This window comes from Drosophila arizonae, chromosome 4 (assembly GCF_054131065.1).
Source record: "Drosophila arizonae isolate 15081-1271.41 chromosome 4, UAZ_ARI_1.0, whole genome shotgun sequence".
NCBI lineage: Eukaryota > Metazoa > Arthropoda > Insecta > Diptera > Drosophilidae > Drosophila > Drosophila arizonae.
In genome coordinates this window covers 2,594,452-2,612,371 of record NC_142924.1, presented here as the reverse complement: position 1 = coordinate 2,612,371, position 17,920 = coordinate 2,594,452, and the positions used below count along the sequence as shown (strand labels likewise).

The following is a 17,920-nucleotide window of genomic DNA, read 5'->3' as shown; positions in this document are numbered from 1 at the left end:
AACATGTGGGAAGTCCCAAAAATGCCAACTCTCCTTCTCTCTCTCTCTCTCTCTCTCTCTCTCTCTCTCTTTCTCTGTGGGTTGTAAGGGGATCAGCAGCTGAAAATATTCCTCAAATTGGGTCATCCATTGGACTTATCTAGAAACTACTATCAGTCAATTCAGTGATAGCTCAGATTTGTCTGCTTTAATACATATTAAATGCATATTTAAATATCTATTTTTTTTATCAATTTAATTCACTTCAATGCCCTTTTCTGTTTGCTAAAATACCAACGATTACTTTGCCTAGCTGCTTGGCCTTCTTTGTGTAGCCGCAAAATTCTCAGAACTTCTTTTCAAATGAATTGCGTTGAGTCTCAGAGTAGGGCTAGATATAATTAAATTTGCAATATGCGAAATAATTGAGCTCACATCTGAGCCGACTAATTTCTTCATTGTTAGCACAAATGCTAAGTATAAGCGTATATATAATTACAAAATTGCTGCATTATATTTATTACTTGAGTCGCAGTATGTCCCCCGCTAGGTCGAAAATCTCAATAATTCGTAAAACTGCTGTGTTCCCTAAAAATTCTCAAATTCGACAAAATTCCTCGCAATTTGATTTGTAATAATTTTACCGTTTCTCGTTGTTTCGACTTTGATAAAGAATATGAAATATTCGAGGCAATCGAAATATTTAAAATTTAATGTTGCATCAAATTCATTTTCTTTCTTAATATTCTCCGTTTTCACTAAAATTTTGCATACATATATAAAATCTCGCAGATTATGAGTTAAATTCCTATTCAAACTGCTTTAGTTATCTGCACAACTGAAATATAATTTAGTAGTTAAGTTACGACTTAAATTTTGACCTAAAATTATGTATTATAAGTCATGTCGATAAAAAAGTCAAAAACAAAAATTTTAAAAATTTTTACATTAATATATACTTAGTTATTTATTATATTAAATTATGCATTCATATACCTCAGCAATTGACTAACTCTCTCATCTTTTCCTCATCAAAGTTATTTACATTAGGTAAGCCGATTTGATAATTTTCGTTTGCTTACTTAACTTGGACTAGGGTTAATCAACTCAATCCTTTAATTAATTATGCTCAACTGCTGCCTAATCAACATTAAGTATGAAATAACTCTTCCATTTAGCGCTGCAATTAAATACGCTAATGGATTCAGTTTCAATAACGACAACAGATTATGAAATTGAATTAATGACCTAAGTTTTCACGCTTCTCTTTTGAGATAAACATTTGTTTATAGTATATGAAGGTGAAGCACCGAAGACAGTTATAGCAAAATAAATAAGAAAAATATAAAAAATATGTTTACATATAAAGTGATATGATATATTAATAACATATCTTCATATATGAATATATTTATATATACGCAGTGTCTAACATTAATATTCTTTTTTTTTTATTTTTTTATTATTTATTTTACTTGTTTTTTATTTTTTTTTTATTTTTCAACTTCAAAGGCAAATAAAACATAGATTATTTATTGAAATTAATAAAGTTTTAATGGTAAAATATAGATTGAAAAATTACTTTTTCGTTGAATCATAGATCGAAGTAGTATATTTAACATAATTAACAAAAATTATACATAAATCGAAAAAACACAAAATTTGGCGTTACTTTAATTAATCTATAATAAAACAGTAACAACTCCCAATAGCCGTAAATGAAACATTTATCATCATATAAATATACTTATACATGAAATTCATATTATGAATACAGTGAAGTCTTCTACTGCTACTTAGCTGCAGTTAATTAGCTAAATCAAGGCACAGATTCATAGGCAGATATACATATATATAAATAAATATAATTCTGAGCACTAGCATATCATTTAGATGTACTCATATAACACCCTACCTTCTTTACCTGTCTCCCCTTTCTACTCCCTCTGTCTATCCATTCGAATGATTCTGCTCATTTAAATAGTTTACCCTTCGTTCGCCCTAATCAAGTCCAACCAGTTAGCTTACCAGCTTGCTCATATGCTGCTCAACACTTGGCTTTACATAAAGGCTCCATTAGTCAGCCCTCTCATGGCTAATTCTGTGTGTCTCTGCTTGGCTGCAATTCTCTTCACTTGACTTTGGCTCCTGTTGCGACTCGCACGTTGCTGGCACGCATCGCGGTTATGCATGCAGCACTTGAGATGGCTGTTGGCTCTCGTGCTCCAATTGCTGCTGGTGCTGCTGGTGCTGTTGCCTCTGATAGGAATAGAACACCATTGCACCTATAAATAGGGCGCATTCGATGTAATCAGCTTGCCACTTGACTAAATTTCAGTGCGTGCCGCTTACCTAAGTCCACACTTTGTCCTCAGTGCCCGTTTCATTGCATTGCCAACTGTCGCTGAGATATCCTTAGTGTATGCTGTCAAGGTCGCTCGCCGCTTTAGAAACATATGTATGTATATACACAAGACAATGTCACGTAGCTGCAGATTGGCTCACCTGTTGGCACCTGCCTGCGATTGGGATTTCGTGAGCAGCTCAGCATTGTTTGGATTTCTAGAGATACCAACTCGACTCGCAACTGTTGCGAGAATTTTCCAAGGACGACATTAAACACTACGCCAAAGCCAAGGTGCTAATGTCTCTCAGACGCTGGCTACTTAGGCAGGTGGTCAGGCTCATTGCCTTTTGCCTTGGGGGGCCAGAAATCCAATTCGTCTGTTACTAGGAAATAGTTCTTGGCCCCAGATGTGAGCAATGCTGCCAATGAATCCAGGGAATTGCATATCCGTGCATAATTGCGCAGTTTCTTTGCGTTGCGTTCTGTGGAAATTGTGCGATTGCAGAGAGATTTCTGAGAGTTGTCTATCTGTGAGCCTATCTAGCCTTGGACTGCTGGGCTGGCTGCCATTAGCGCTTGCCTTTTGCATTTTGGCTTTGCATGCGCATTTGCGGTTCACTGGAAGTTCTTCTTCTCCACTTCGTCTTCTATGCCTTCTTATATGCAAAACTTGTTTAGCTGCTGAAACAGATATCGTACAAGAATCAATTGAGATTAACAAGCTCTCATTGCTTTGCATGAGGCTTATGTCTGGACACCGGGCTGTGGTTGCGTAAGAAAACATTATGATACATTTCGATAAGTCGACTTGCTGATGCTCTCACTTATTGCAAGCGTTGTCCAAGTGAAGAGCGTATATTTGCTCTGTGCATTGAACAGTTGAAAATCTTCTGTATCTGATTTGGAATCCTTAACCCAAGAATATTTGAATACATTTTACTCATACTCACTCCTTAAGCTGAAGCAGCTCCTTTCTCATGTCTCTTAAATAAAATTTTACTCGCATTTGAATTGATTTCAAGCTCAACATTATATATATGTAGTGGAACAATTTGAATTTGAATAAAATGTATATCAACGAATAATAGATATAATGATTTATATATAAGTATGTCCTTATCTTACCTGAACCTTAACCAAAATCTTAAGGTATAATTCTTAATAAAGCTAGACTTTAATTAAATCTCTTTGAATCTGTCCCAAAATGCTTGCAATAGTCCTGAGACACTTTCGTCTGTTGATTACTTTGGTTAGTGTATGAAAAGCAATCAAACATTAATTAATTTATGCGATTATTTTGTACGGGTTGGGTTCGGTCTTCGCGTACGGTATTTGCGTGCGTATTGCGCTCCAGACACCCACATATCCATGTGACCAGCGGCTGGTCACGTTTTTGGACGTGCTGAAAGCAAAACGCAAAAGTTTCCGAAGCAAAAACGGAAAATCAGAAATCAGACGAGCGTGTTTTAGCTCTACGGTGGATTTATTCCACTGCAATTGGTACGGCTTCCATGTGCAGTGCGGCGGCTGCTGGCGCTGTTGCTGGTAGTGCTCGATGGGCTGTGACGTGGTGGTGCACGCCTCCAATTGGTCGACGCTTCCTATGGGATCACTGATGATTTATTTTAAACGTCACTTTGAGGTGGGGTTCAAGGTGCGACGGGTTCATATGATATTGCTAAAACTATGAAGCTATTGTGTGCACTGTCCTCTGCCTGATGCCTGATGGTTGTTGGTTGATTGTTGATGCCTGGGCATGAATTGTTGACGCTTGTGTCGAGGCCAATAGCTGAAAGTTCAATAGACCAGAGGGCAGACACTCTAGGTAGGGAAATTGTTTTGACGCATTCGCCTCAGACAATGTGAATACAATTTAACACGAAAAATGGAGAATATTCGGGCTGATACACTTTATTCAAATTTCACGCTTAATTATTTCCCCCTTTTTTCAGAAGAGATATTCATAGGTCAGCGGCTTGTAGTCAGCACGATATTGCTGCTGATAGGAGTTGTCTGTCTCCACGCTGTGATACACCTGCGACTGTAAGGCCGGCGAGATGAGGCGTCGGGTGTAGGCCAGAGGCAAGGCATAGGCCAGTCCAGGTGCGCTATAGTAGGTATAGCCAGGCGTGTAGAGCACCTCATGGCTGAGTGCGAGGCCCAGCAGGCAAGCAAAGATAATGAGCTGCAAAATAATAATAGTTGTATTACTTAATATGCATTTACATATACATATAACTTTTATTTTAAATTAATAATTATACTCATTTTAGAATTATGCTAAAAACTCTAATTACGGTTCTTCTCCACTTGTTTTTTCAAACTTCTACTCGTGTTCTCTTCGGCCACCGAAATCAAAACGATCAATGCCGAAATGCCTAAATAGTCATCTAGTTGTCTCTCTCCCACTCAGCAACGCCTAGAACTACGCTCAGCTACATTTGTCTTTCTCTCCCTCACTTACACAAATGATTGGATATTTTCACAGAAATATATGCAAGCTCGTAACTTCTCACTAATACTGTTGCAAGCCAATCACGAGCGACTTTAATAATACCGAAAGACACATGTATATAATAAATGTGAGAGTTCTTTTTCAGCTCCGATTTGTTGTACATATATTCACATATTTAATTCTTGCTCTTTAGGCTCTATATATCCCCGGGCTAGTCTCTTTCTCTACGCTTTCTTAAATGACAATTTGCTCAGCTTCGTTTGCTAGTTTTGTCGACTTCTCAGCAGTAGTTCAATGCTTCTTGAGGCGTTTATACGACGTTTGCTCTAAGCTTTGCCCTTTACTCGATTTCCTCTTAATAGATGAAAATAATTCACTTTAGCTTAAGTCAATTCTCTTTATAGTTTTACTAGCTTGGCCTAGCTTCTTCAATCGCTTCACTTTAATCGCTTGCTCAATCGTTCACGCGTAACTTACCAACTTCATGGTCCTGTTCTGTACACAAACTGAATGCTGGGTGAGTCGCGTGGTTCTCTTTTATAGGCTGCAGTTTCTGAGTCCACTACAAGGTCAAAGAACTTTGGGGCGGCAGCTCTGAAAGAAGCCCTTAACTCACTTTGAATGGAGCTGCAATTGCAAATGTGCTTCACAGATCGATTGACTGCAGTCCAAAGGAGACAAAGTAGACGTAAGAGAAGCTGGACTAAACGAAGGTGAAGTGAATACAGTGGGATACCCTATTGTGGAACACTTTTAATGTATATATATTATACTGAAGGATTTTCTGTATATGTGATGTCAAATTTTCTCAATTGTCGATAGCGCAAAGTTCTTAACTCTTACAGCTTAGCTTACATATACAGTACCTTAACCTTAACTAGTCTTACATACCCTTCTCTTCTCTCTGATGCATGCAGAGTATAAGGAGTTGAACATGTTCTCCGTCTTCCCAGTCAGACGGAGCACTGATCGTTGGCTTAAATAACTTGGGATTGCTATGCAGTCACATGCAACTAGTTGCTCGCTTCCTCAGTCATTCTCACTCATTCGCAGTGTTTCTTTTCGATCTGAACAGTTCATTTCAAGTCCATTTCCATTTCCCTTTCCATTCCTTGACAGTTTCTGGACATGGTTTCTGCAAATGGTAAATATTTTGCTCTTCGATGTTGACAATTTTTTCGCTTGTTTTGCTTCACGTTGGCCCAAAATCAACAAATAAGGTGTAAGGTGTAAGTGGGCGTGTTCACTCGCATTGATGAATTTCAAGGTCAGCTACAGCTTCCGCCTCGGCGGGCGTATTTACATATCTGTCCTTGAAATCGTACTCAAAATGTGGGAAGTTTACCAAGTGCGCAGCGCTTTGTTTTCCGATTGCGGTTCCCTGCGTTGGCCTCAATCTCAGGCAGGTCCGAAAACAAACGCCTACCACATTACTCAATTAAAGTCCTTTGTATATATGTATACATCGTACTTATTATTCAATATATTTCTGCGAAGTATTTACTGTTTTGGTCAGTTCTGCTCAGATGTTGTTGTTCTTGTTGATGGTGTTGATGGTGTTGATTGAAAGCAAATGCGCAGCTTCCTTTACCTTCGTGTGGCATAAATTAAATGGCAATTTGGGATATCTTTGGGCCTATTGAGTTAATTTCTTATTAAATTTCAACTGTGATTTCCTAGACTTTAAACAGCTTTATCCCAATATATAGGCGTACATTTGTGCAATTCACTCAACTCTTTTAGTATTGTACTGTGTCCAATGATCTTTAATGCGCTTCTCCGCCCAACGTCCATGGCACACAAAAATGTAGTCGAAGCCGCAGCTGAATAGAGCAAAGTGCTGCAAGTTTTGGCCTGGCGGTTAAGTAGTGTGTAACACGAGTTGAGCGAACTGAAGTCATTCACTTATGAAATGTGAGCTGGACCAAATAACTAAACAAAGCCGGCTAAGATCTCAAAGCACGAAGGTCGAGCGTTGGATTGCATGCAGTCCATAGAGCATCGGCCATCGCTCATAGTTGCTGCTGCTTGCCACTTGTTATATAAATGCTGCAGTCTGTGCAACTAATCAACGAGTCTTCTGACAGCTACGCAACGAGTTTCAGTTCTGTTCTGCTCACTATCCAAACGCCCTCAACATGTACAAGCTGGTGGGTAGCAGTTGACGTTGTTCCTCAGTTCATTTTTAATTTGCATGTACATTTGGCAGTTGGTCTTGCTGTCGCTGTGCGTGGCGATTGCCTATGCGGCACCTGGACTGCTGCATGCCACACCGATTCTGGGCAGCTCCTCGTACCTGGGCTGGCCGGGACAGACGCTGCAGACGGTGCAGGTGGTGCGCCCCATTTGGCCCACACACAGCATTGTGCGGCCCATTGGACGTGGCTACGGCTGGCTTTAAATGAGCAGCGGTCATCCAAGGCGAAAGGCCTGAAATAAAATAAATTCTTTGAGCTTGATTGGAAAGTCTGCTAAATGCCTTTTTTATTGGGACTCTTGGGGGTTTAATGCTGCGCCTATAAAAGTCGAGGCACCAGCCGCCAGCTGCAGTAGTTAGTTTACAGCCAGCGGAATGGCCTGGTCAGTAAGTAGGCGTCTTTTATTTTGTAGACACATCTGTAGCTTCATCTTTGGCGCAGTTCTTTCGGATAGTGTGGACTGTGACTGTGACTGTGGTGCTGCAATCGCGATACGCCGTGCCTCTCCATCTGTATGTGCTCACGCCTGCGATGCGCATGGCTCAACCCACTGCTAGTCAACTGCAGTTGCTGCCTCTCTTACCTGCAGAAGAGAGGGAGACGCAACTTGGAGCTGTGCAGGGCAGGGATTTATTACTAGAAATGCAGCAACTGCTGAACAGCTTCAATCATCTGCTGCAGTCAAACAATACCTCGAATAAAAAAAAGAAGCCGCCCTTTTCATTTCCATTTTATTACAAGCCGCTATTGGATCGATTTGGGAACCTTACGCTTAATCTTGCGTTTACATTTAATTTCATGAACACCAACTCCTTTGCTATTGGGAGACCAGCTTAAAGTATGATATATTATATTTATAGTAATAAAGTCTCGGAGAAAGTACTCCAATAAAAGAATTGTTGCTCTTAAAAATTGAAACGCAAATATGATTCTTCCCATTGGCAGTAGTAAACAATTTGCAAAGCAACAACAACGTTCTCCATTTTGCCAAAAAAAAAAGGAGAGAAGCATGCGTTATCATTCTGGCAACAGCAACAAATAACTAGCATGACAGGCGCAGCACTACTGCGAGTCCAACGGTACTTTTTTCGTTCTCTCTCCTGATCGTCTGGACTGTGAAAGATTGCATGCACGTATGTGTAAATGAAAGGGAAGACAATAGGACTATTTGTTTTCTTCTTTCTCAAGCCGAACGTAGCTCACCGTGTGTAGAGGACAAATGGTGGCGTGAAGAAATAAAAACGAATCCTAATCGCCTGGACTAAGGGTAACGTATGAAAGAAAGAGATAAACGTTTCAATTACTTTATCGCATTGACTCATTACGTAAGACGTTCATGGCGTCTTTAAATAAAATGGAGAATGACTAAGTGATGGCTGAGTCTCTGGTTAGTTCTCGAATAATCGTTTTCAGTAATATGTGATACCGCTAACGTCCGCTATTCATTATTGTGCTTATACTTGTATTTCCCAAGGGTTAAGCTTCATCATAATAGTGTAGCTAACTTTTAGGCTGCCGTTAAATAAAAATGCAAATATTTAAGTTATGTTCCCAACATTTTATTTCCGCCGTAAATTATGATCAATTTTTCATATCCAGTGAGTGAGTCGTCTACTTCTTCAACAGCAGAGGGGCTGTGTAGGCCGCAGCGTAGGGCGAAGCCACATAGGAAGAGGCAACATACGGCGAGGCCACATATGGAGATGCCACATAGGAAGATGCCACATAGGGGGATGCCACGTACGATGATGCCACGTACGGAGATGCCACATAAGGTGCGGAGTAAGCCAGAGGAGCCAAAATTCCTGGCTTAGCAGCAGCGAAGGCGACCAGAGCGAGGATCACAGCAGCGATGAACTTGAACATTTTTAGTTTGTTGGTTGGTTGGTTTACGGTTGTTGATGAAACAAATGTAACTGATGCTCAATCCAGTGTCGAGCCATGGCTTATATACGCAAATTTGACTCAACCATTTCGTAACGACCTTGGCCAATGTGCATGGTGTATTCTCTTGGCCAATTGCTCAGGCATTGCACGTAGCCAGTCCAATTGGCACTTATGTGCATAAGTGACTTAAATAATTTGTAGGTTTAGCCCCGCTTGGCTCATTAGCTGGGCCAGCACGATGTCTGCGCCAAGGCTCTACCTATTAGCTGGCTGGTGTATAAAAGCCCTGGCTCAAGCAGCTATCATCATCAGTTCCGTTCAACCAACAAACTAAGCAACTCAAGATGTTCAAGTCAATCATCCTCGCCGTCTTCGCTCTGATTGCCTGCGCTGCAGCCAAGCCAGGAATTGTGGCTCCACTGGCCTACTCCGCGCCCTATGTGGCATCGTCGTACGTGGCATCTCCCTATGTGGCATCTCCATATGTGGCATCGTCGTACGTGGCTTCCCCCTATGTGGCATCCCCGTATCTTGCATCGTCCTACGCTGCTGCCTACACCGCTCCTCTGTACCTCAGGAAGTAGGCAGATAAAGACGACCCGGCAAAACACATCTGCAAAAATTGAATATGAATAAACAAAACTGAACCTCGGAATCCAATTGTTTTTACTCATTTTATCTTGTATACCATATATATATATATATATGTACATATATAGACAGTAGTCGGGGCTCTGTTCAAGGTCTTTGCCTGGCAATTATCTCAACTGCCAGCAGGAAGTTTGAGTCGAGGTCTTTTATCTGCCCCTTCATTTGGTTGTTTGCTCTAAAAGGTTTCCTGGTTGTCTTATCAAATATAAGAAATATATATATTTATATTTATATTTATAACTGCGTTTCCTTAAGCTTATTTCTGATTTTGGCTATATGCTATCGAGATACTAGGCTTCCATTGTGCCATTCGAATGGAAGACTATGCTGCTGCGATTGTAGCGACCTGAACGTTGAACCTTGCGCCAGCGCAACAGTATCAAAGCCACCAAGGATATGAGGATCACTGCGCCCAGCACACACAGGAAGAACTTCATGAAGTGCAAGTGGAGCTCGAGATTTCGTGAGTGGGCGCGCAGCAGCTCCAGTTGATTGTGCAATGACTGTGTGGGCTCCTCCTGGATGGCACCCTGCTTGGATGGACTAATGCAGGACACATCGCGTATGTGAGGCGTCTCGTCAGTGCTGTTATCCGGCTCGATGTGCAGGGTCACGGTCTCTGTGAGGTAGGGCGGTATCAGCAGGTGGTGCAGATAGGAGCAATTGAAGCGATTCCTCGAGATGCCCAGTTTCTGCAGCAAGGGAAAGGCCTGGGCGAAGCTGCGATTGCCCTGTACCTCGGTCAGCAAATTGCCATCGACGAAGAACTGCTTGAGGTTCGTGAGATAGGGCACAAATAGATCCAGATTGAGGTTGGTCAGGTTGTTGAACGACAGATCGAGTATCTCCAAGAACTTCTGCTTGGAGAACATGCCAAACTGCAGCTCGCGCACGCCAGTGGCACGCAGATAGAGATTCCTCAGCCGCTTCAGCTGATCAAAGGTGCTGACAGTCAGGGATCCGATGGGATTGTAGGAGAGATCCAGATGAAGCAGAGCAGTCAGATTTGTTATATTCGCCATGCTCGCCAGTCGATTGCCTCGCAGCTCCAGTGTCTCCAGCTGCAGCGCCTGGTGCATGTGAATCGAGCTGATGTTGTTGTAGTTAGCGCGCACGAATCGAGTGGCGTTGATCGTGAGGTTGGTCAGGTGGTTGTAATCCAAATGAAGCTGATGGACAATATTCTTGTTGGTCAACTGAAAGGCGTCCAGTGAGTTGATAGCCAGCAGGAGGCTCTCCAGGCTGGCAGCCTCCGTGAACGTATCGGGATGAATGCGTATGAGCTTGTTGTTCGATAGATTCACCTCCTTGATGCGGCGCATGCGATTGAAGACCTCCGGCTGGATGAAGGTTAGCAGATTGCTCTCAAACGAGACCGACTCCAAATACTCGTTGTCCTTGAAGATGTCCTTGTGCAGATCGGTCAATCGGTTGCCCGTCAGCTGCAGCTTATTGAGGTTGTGCAGCCCGCAAAACGCATTTTCGCTCAGCTGCGAAATGCGGTTGTACGATAAGTCCAGGCGCATCAGAGCATTGGCCCCGATAAACACAGACGTCTGCACGGAAGTCAAATTGTTGTAGCTCAGATTCAAATACGACAAATTGCTCGCAGCGCTGAAAGTGTTGCGCGTCAGTTCTAGGATGCTCGTATAGGACACGTCCAGCGTCTTCAAGTGGGCAAACGTCTCGAACAGACGAAAGGGCACCGACAGCAGCGTCGAGTCGTAGAACTTCATGAACTTCACCATGTTGCCGGCCAGAATGTTCTTGACCACAATATTTTGACTGTGGGTCACAACGAAGCCCGTGACTGTGCAGAAGGCATCGCTGGCATCCATATACATGTGCTGCTCGAACTCATCGCAGCTCAAGTAGACATCGCCCGTTAGGCCAGGATCGCTGTTGGCCAGGACAAACAGAAGGAATAGACCAGCAGTGCGTATACGCATTGTGAACCGCGCGCACCGAAGACTTTCCGCAAACTGCAAAAGAAGCTTCGGACTGCAAGTTTTTTACAGAAGTGCAACGGAATTTGTGGCACGATGAAAAAAAGAGCCGATTGATATATGTATATATTATATACTTAAATATCATGTTTGTATATATGGAGACTATCGTTGTTTTTAATGCTCTGCTAACAAAGGGAAGACTTTGCTCGAATAGTTTCTTCTTTATATGAAAGATAAACATACAAAATTTCCAGCTCAAGTTATCTGACTTAAGAACTTTTCCCAGAGTAAGCTTAGCCAGATTTACTCTATTCGAAATGCTTGCCTAATTACTGAATATATAATATTTCTGCATATCGAAGTTTAATGTAGAGGGTATGTTGTAGTCGCGCCTGCTCAATCTGGAGTATGGATATTCGAGTTACTTCTCCGAGCTTGCAAGTGATAAGAAATGTCGGCCTGGGCTTTGCTTTTATTCTTTTTGTTATATTTGTTTGCGATTACGAAAAGTTTTGTAAAATATTATATGCAAAGATATCGTAGGCCCATGTGGCATGGCCATTGTGTGGATGCCACGATGGGTGCAGTCGGCAATGCTGCAACACGGATTAAAAGTGTATTGACTGATTGCATAACTAAATTGCAGAGTCAGCGCTTGACCTTGAATCGAGTGAGCATACGCAATCCGATTCACTGCATGCCACATGCCACATGCCTCAGGGCACAAGCCACAAAGTCAGCCAAATGCTCTTCGGTCGGTTCGTGCTCACAAGGGCAGGTCAGTTAACTGAACGCATAAATTTGAATCGGAACAGCTACTGTTTCGTATATATCCATATAAAATATAGATGTTCAACGCTTGTTTTTTTTTTTTTTTTTTTTTTTGGTGGCTGCCTTCAAAACTTTTTATGGTCTCACATTTTGGCGACGTGCTCGACATACCCAAAGCAAAAGACCTTTCCAGCTGCTTTTGGCTGGGCACGTAGCCAGGCGCTCGGCTCGTCTTTTATAATTTGTATTGCTTCTAATTATATTTCGTGTAGAATTCATCCACATCCACATCCACATCGCATATTGCGGCGGCTATAAAACTGCAATCGTAGTACTCTCTGGCATAGTCTACTTTGATAGCTCTAACCAAACATTTCAACATGTTCAAACTGGTGCGTTTTTTGATTGAAGTCTGTTTTCGCTAAATTCTAATTGGGTTTTCTTTGCAGTCTGCTGCCCTTTTCGTGCTCTGCGCTGTGCTCGCCTGCAGCCTGGCTGAGGCGAAACCTGCGGTGCTTGTGGATGCGGCTCCTGCTGTCGTCACTGCCACCAGCTCGCAGTATGTGGCACGCAATTTCAATGGCATCGCTGCCGCGCCCATTGTTGCTGCCGCCGCCGCTCCCGTTGCCGCCGCCTACACCGCCCCGATTGCTGCTGCTCCCGTTGCCAGCGCCGCCTATACCGCGCCCCTCGCTTATCCCTACAGCTATCCCTACACCGCTGCCTACACAACATACCTGTAAATGATGCATTCACCGTGTTGACTCACCTTTTTTTTGGAATAAAAAAAACAATTGCTAAACGGAATATTTTGGTATTTGAATTTATTTTTGTTCAAGGAAGTCGAAATGTTGGAGCTAGAAATATGAATTCACTGCGTGAAGCGAACAAAATATTAATGTGAAATATGTGAACATACAAATATTGAAGTCTTAGATCTATTTTTAATGATACTAGGAAACAATTTTATTCGATGTTTTTAAATGTTGTTCCAGTTGCTTTTGGAAGCTCTGCTCTGTTAGCCGCTTTGGCAGACAGGTGGGCATAAAAAAGCCAATACTATAGAAGAACAGCATGATTCATAGAAGGCAATAATCATCAAAGTTCCGGGTATGAGCCACGCAGCGAAATTGTGGAATGTGCTACATAAAATGTATGAGCTTTATAGCAAATGATATAAAATATATTGATATATATGATTTTTTGTTTCATCGCCTTCCGCTCTAATTGGATATATTTAAAATGTTTCCTTGTTGTGCTGTCCTTTATATCTTCACTTTAAGGCTCGCCATATTGCGTCTGGTTGCCTTCTTCCATTGAAAACACAGCGACCATGTTCGAAGGACCTAAGTAGCTATCTCGTTCTCACTCAGCAACGCCAGAGACGACGTTTAGTGACATCTCTATTTGTCTCTCTCTCTCTCCCTCATAAATGGCAGGCGTGCAACTAGAACGCAAACTCAAATGGATATTAATTTTACTAATACTATCACAAGCCGGACACTGCAGCCAATCACGACAAAATTGAATATAATTTGGGAACTGTAAACAGAAAGAGACGAGCAATAGCGATGCAGACTTTGCATATCACTCAATTACATCATCTTTGTGTTGTTGTTTGTTGTTTCTTTATATACATTCATATATATATGTTTCTTTGTGATTTATTATAAATAATATTTAGATTAAATTTAACTATGCTTACAAATATTTATATTAACAACAACAACGTGTTTTGGCAACGATTTGCAATCTGTGTCTGGCTAAGGATTCCGAGGCTGGAAGCCAGTGGCTGCCCGTTTGGCAGCAGTTATGGTTGACTGGTTGTTGCCGGTGTTGTCTCTGAGTCGTTGCTGCTGCAGATTGCTGCAGAATGTTGCATTGCAGCGCGCGTATGGCGCCCACACAGCTGGGCAGCACGAGTGAAGCGGTGCAGAGCTGACACAGCCTAGAGCGATCCTCCCGCGATTCACAGCAGTTGCAGCAGCAGCAACAGCAAGCGGTGCAGCAAGTGGTGCAGCTACTCGATTCGGCTGGAGCTACAACTGCTCGTTGGCTGTTAGACTCCTCTAATGCGTTGACAATATGCGTTTTATCCGCGTTGCGTTTGAAGCTTAGTAATTTCTTATACATGATTGTGTTCTAAGCGCTTTCCGCTGATCAAATGAAACAGCATGTGGGGCAGTCGCTTGGCTTTATAAATTCATTTATGGATGTTCGATGCGATGGAGGTGCGAGTGGGTCACAAACCCAAGCACATGCTTTGCATGCGAATCACGTGTCAGTCAACGTTTCAGTTCGATTTGCTGATCGTTTTTATATTTTTATTTTTTGCGTCACGTTTATAAATACTTATTGCGTCTGGCTGGACAGCGACCCCGCCCCCCTCGCACTCTCCCCCACGCCCGCTGCCCCTAGCATATAGCAGATAGCCCATAGCCCATACGCTAATGAAACTAAAAGTAAAGTGCAAATTTGGTCGCCGAGATTCTCCTTGGCGTGAATTGATACGACAAGCTGACTGCTCAATTGGCAGGCAAGAGCATCCGAATGCCTCGCCGTGCATAATAATTAAAAGTTCGATTAGTTTCGCATATTTTTCTTGTTTTGTATTTTCATTTTGTATTTGGAACCTCGAGTCTTTTGTGCATTTCGGGTATATAAGTTCGTGCAAATGCTGCAGTAGGCATCAGTCAAGTTCTTCAGAACAAGCAGCTCGTTACAACCCAATCAAAATGTTCAAATTCGTAAGTTTTAAATACACAACAATGAAAAACATCCTCTATAAGTAAATCCTTTGTATAGTTCGCTCTGTGCCTGTTCGCCGTCGTCGCTTGCGTCGCCGCCAAGCCCGCTATTGTTGCTGCACCACTGGCCTACAGCGCCTATACCGCTGCCGCACCAGTCGCCTATACCGCGCCCTACACCGCTGCCGCTGCCTATCCCTACGCCGCCTACCCCTATGCTGCTGCCTACTCCGCATATCCTTATGCCGCCTACTACCGTTAAGCATGGATGACGTCTTGACCATCTGATCTGGATCCTCGGCTCATGCAATTTATGTTTCCTCGAGCAATCCTTAGACTCTCCTTCTACTCGGTTTTTGTTTCACCTTTTTGGTTTCTCGTCTTTTGAGTTTATAGTATTATTTAATGATGGTTAGAGTGGAAATATTATTGTTGGATTAAATGCATTTTGCGTAAAACGTAACACACAATTGTGCATCTTTAATTTTATGAGTTGTATTTTAATATTTTATTTTGTATTTTTCCCTCATATCGCAAAGAAGATTTTGGCTTTTGCTATTTTTAGTTCTTGTAAGAAGTTTTCCTTCGTCTATATATGTATTTTTTCTTTGTGATGTTTTTTTTTTTTTTTTTTTTTTTTTTTTTTTTCAATGAAATACTTATTTCTTTTAAAAAGTGTTGCCCCTTCATATTTCCTCTATTAACCATGAATTTCTCTAAGTCTGCCTTTCTTTGGATGTTCTCCATTCCATTGGAAGTTTTCCATCCTCTCTGAAACCTTTTATCTTCTAGGCTATTTACCCTCTCTAGGTTACATCTTGGCTTAACATATAATATATTTCAGTGGTTCTCGATATTTTAAGCTGCATCAGCTACATCAGTAGAATTATTTTTTGTGTCCATTCACTTGAATGGTCTTTTGCTTTCTAATCCCCAGTATCTGTCAGATCCGCTTGACCCCCGCAAGGACTCGCTGGTGTCTATTTTCTTTCACCTTGGGGCACAGCTGTTGGCCAACCCGCTGCTGAGTAGTTTTCTATTTTTAATTTGAATTACAATTAAAATGCGCAGTCCGCTGCTTGCTGCTCGCAGCAGCTAATGGAATATATGTACTTGCAACTGGGTTACGTTAAAATGACGGGCACGTAAAACGTCCGTAGTCAGCAGCAGCTTGTGGCTGATCAGAGGATTGGTAAGCGCTAAATTATGATAATCGCATCCACAGAAGGCAGCTGCCGCTGACGACAACCTGAGCTACGATTCGAGCCGGCTGCGAGGCGGAAGTGACTAAGCTCTTGAGTTAGGAATGTGGATTATCGTGTAGTTTAGCAAACGCTTTGTATTTGGTTAGGATTTGTTGGCCTTGTTTGCATGCGTGCTATGGCTTTGGCTTTACGGCCAGCCAAAATGAGCATTTGGCCCTGGTTTGGTAATATTTCAATTATTCAGTGCAGGTAGAGCAGACATTGCTAGGCCGTTGCTATGAGCCGTGATGAGGCTATTTGTCATTATTATGAGCAGCTTAAACAGCAATTATTATTGCATGCCACACGTGCCACAGAGCCATGTAAACAACGTTCTGCAACCCTAAAACCCTCGAACCCTAGCCGAGTGCTGGAGCCTAGAGTTCATTGGCACCGATGTTGACTTTGAAGCATTGCATAATCCTCAAGCACTGCTGTGCCGCGCCCTTTTCACTGTTTACTATCTGCGAGCTGTCAGCTTCGATTCTTAGGTATACCCTGTAAAAGTGAAGTGGAGTGGACTAGGTAGTTAAGGGAACGACTTGCTGTTGTAGTTAAGATGTGATTATTTAAGAAATCGATTTAATTTTGTAAAAAAAATTGTTCCTGTTAACTTACAGCATCTAATAATATTATAAATTTTTAAATCTCTGATCTAGAGTATATAAGTTACCAACTATACACAGTTTCTTTAACTCTATGCTGGTTATATCCTGTACCATTTGAGCATGTGCATATAGGGTATACTCGACTGTTCATAAGTATTGTGAAATCCAATAATACTAATGTATTTATTTATTACTATTTATCTATCTGGTCATATATTATTAAATATATGTAGATATATATTATATTAGCATAGACCGATTATGAATTATATCTACCTATCTCAAATCAGGTATATGCTTTCTAGTTTGCTATAAAGTAATACGAACTATCCCACTCGTCATTTACTCCACTGCCCTTACTCAGGCAGGGTATCTCAACTTCTAGAACTCAAGTTGCTTCAGTCTTGGCTCATTTTTAATTGAAACGTGCCCCGTTTGTTGCGTGTGGCAGCAACAGCTGCTGCCAGCATTTGCAGAGCTAGCCGCATCTAACTGCCGCTGCCTCTGGCTCTGCCGCTGCTGCTGGCGCGTTTAATTAAAAGGCGCCACGGGGAAATAGACGCGACTCTCAAATCTCAAGCATCAGTTGTATGGGCCTCGCCACTCCTTGTGGCAAGTGCATTAATCATACGCCGCGTGGTGCCGACAACGCTCTAGCTCTTTTTCCATTTGTTTCTTTTGACTTTGTAGTAAAAAATGCATTTCATTAAAATGTTTAAATGTCGAACGGATTGCAAATTAAATCAAATGCGAGTGGTTTTTCGCAAGTTCTTTTGCTGCATATTGCATGATTTTTGACGCCTACAAATTGGCAGCCATTAACGAACCGGGTGATGCACCACGCCCATTGCAACGCCTTCATAATTGGCTTCGCCGAATGCTTATGGTTTAACTAATCGAGTATTTCCCAGGCAACTCGTTTGCCATTTTAATCAGCTCCCCCTGCTGCTGTTAACTACATTAGGTTTTTGTGTGTTTGTTGAGTGGCTACAGTGTTGACTGTCAGTTGGCGTACACTGTGCCAGCAATTAGGCAACTGCCCAGTCAGCTGACACACTTCGTTTGTGCAGACATCAATAAAGGT

General features: G+C 41.9%; 7 protein-coding genes and 1 long non-coding RNA gene across 8 annotated transcripts; 4 read left to right on the top strand and 4 right to left on the bottom strand.

Moving 5' to 3' along the window:
- Positions 1 to 4,221: 4,221 nt before the first annotated feature.
- Positions 4,222 to 5,405, bottom strand: LOC108614663 (uncharacterized). Its single transcript, XM_018008886.2, has 2 exons — positions 5,259 to 5,405; positions 4,222 to 4,511 (listed from the first exon to the last, which is right to left on the bottom strand). The coding sequence occupies exons 1-2, from the start codon at positions 5,265 to 5,267 to the stop codon at positions 4,275 to 4,277; spliced, it is 246 nt and encodes an 81-aa protein (XP_017864375.1). The 5' UTR covers positions 5,268 to 5,405; the 3' UTR covers positions 4,222 to 4,274.
- Positions 5,406 to 6,816: 1,411 nt separating this feature from the next.
- LOC108614662 (uncharacterized) lies at positions 6,817 to 7,247 on the top strand. Its single transcript, XM_018008885.2, has 2 exons — positions 6,817 to 6,931; positions 6,991 to 7,247. The coding sequence occupies exons 1-2, from the start codon at positions 6,920 to 6,922 to the stop codon at positions 7,180 to 7,182; spliced, it is 204 nt and encodes a 67-aa protein (XP_017864374.1). The 5' UTR covers positions 6,817 to 6,919; the 3' UTR covers positions 7,183 to 7,247.
- Positions 7,248 to 8,516: 1,269 nt separating this feature from the next.
- LOC108614660 (uncharacterized) lies at positions 8,517 to 8,920 on the bottom strand. Its single transcript, XM_018008882.2, has one exon. The coding sequence runs from the start codon at positions 8,843 to 8,845 to the stop codon at positions 8,591 to 8,593; it is 255 nt and encodes an 84-aa protein (XP_017864371.1). The 5' UTR covers positions 8,846 to 8,920; the 3' UTR covers positions 8,517 to 8,590.
- A 238-nt stretch (positions 8,921 to 9,158) lies between these two features.
- Positions 9,159 to 9,521, top strand: LOC108614661 (uncharacterized). Its single transcript, XM_018008883.2, has one exon. It carries the CDS (start codon positions 9,211 to 9,213, stop codon positions 9,448 to 9,450), a length of 240 nt encoding a protein of 79 aa, XP_017864372.1. The 5' UTR covers positions 9,159 to 9,210; the 3' UTR covers positions 9,451 to 9,521.
- Positions 9,522 to 9,708: 187 nt separating this feature from the next.
- On the bottom strand, positions 9,709 to 11,531 carry LOC108614658 (uncharacterized). Its single transcript, XM_018008879.2, has one exon. The coding sequence runs from the start codon at positions 11,464 to 11,466 to the stop codon at positions 9,808 to 9,810; it is 1,659 nt and encodes a 552-aa protein (XP_017864368.2). The 5' UTR covers positions 11,467 to 11,531; the 3' UTR covers positions 9,709 to 9,807.
- Positions 11,532 to 12,480: 949 nt separating this feature from the next.
- On the top strand, positions 12,481 to 13,044 carry LOC108614659 (uncharacterized). The gene is made up of 2 exons (XM_018008881.2): positions 12,481 to 12,629; positions 12,687 to 13,044. Exons 1-2 carry the CDS (start codon positions 12,618 to 12,620, stop codon positions 12,978 to 12,980), a joined length of 306 nt encoding a protein of 101 aa, XP_017864370.2. The 5' UTR covers positions 12,481 to 12,617; the 3' UTR covers positions 12,981 to 13,044.
- Positions 13,045 to 14,637, bottom strand: LOC149268975 (uncharacterized). The gene is made up of 2 exons (XR_016269723.1): positions 13,943 to 14,637; positions 13,045 to 13,684 (listed from the first exon to the last, which is right to left on the bottom strand). It is a non-coding gene; the product is annotated as an uncharacterized LOC149268975 (long non-coding RNA).
- Positions 14,638 to 14,826: 189 nt separating this feature from the next.
- LOC149268974 (uncharacterized) lies at positions 14,827 to 15,454 on the top strand. Its single transcript, XM_089466950.1, has 2 exons — positions 14,827 to 14,984; positions 15,043 to 15,454. The coding sequence occupies exons 1-2, from the start codon at positions 14,973 to 14,975 to the stop codon at positions 15,244 to 15,246; spliced, it is 216 nt and encodes a 71-aa protein (XP_089323076.1). The 5' UTR covers positions 14,827 to 14,972; the 3' UTR covers positions 15,247 to 15,454.
- Positions 15,455 to 17,920: the final 2,466 nt, after the last annotated feature.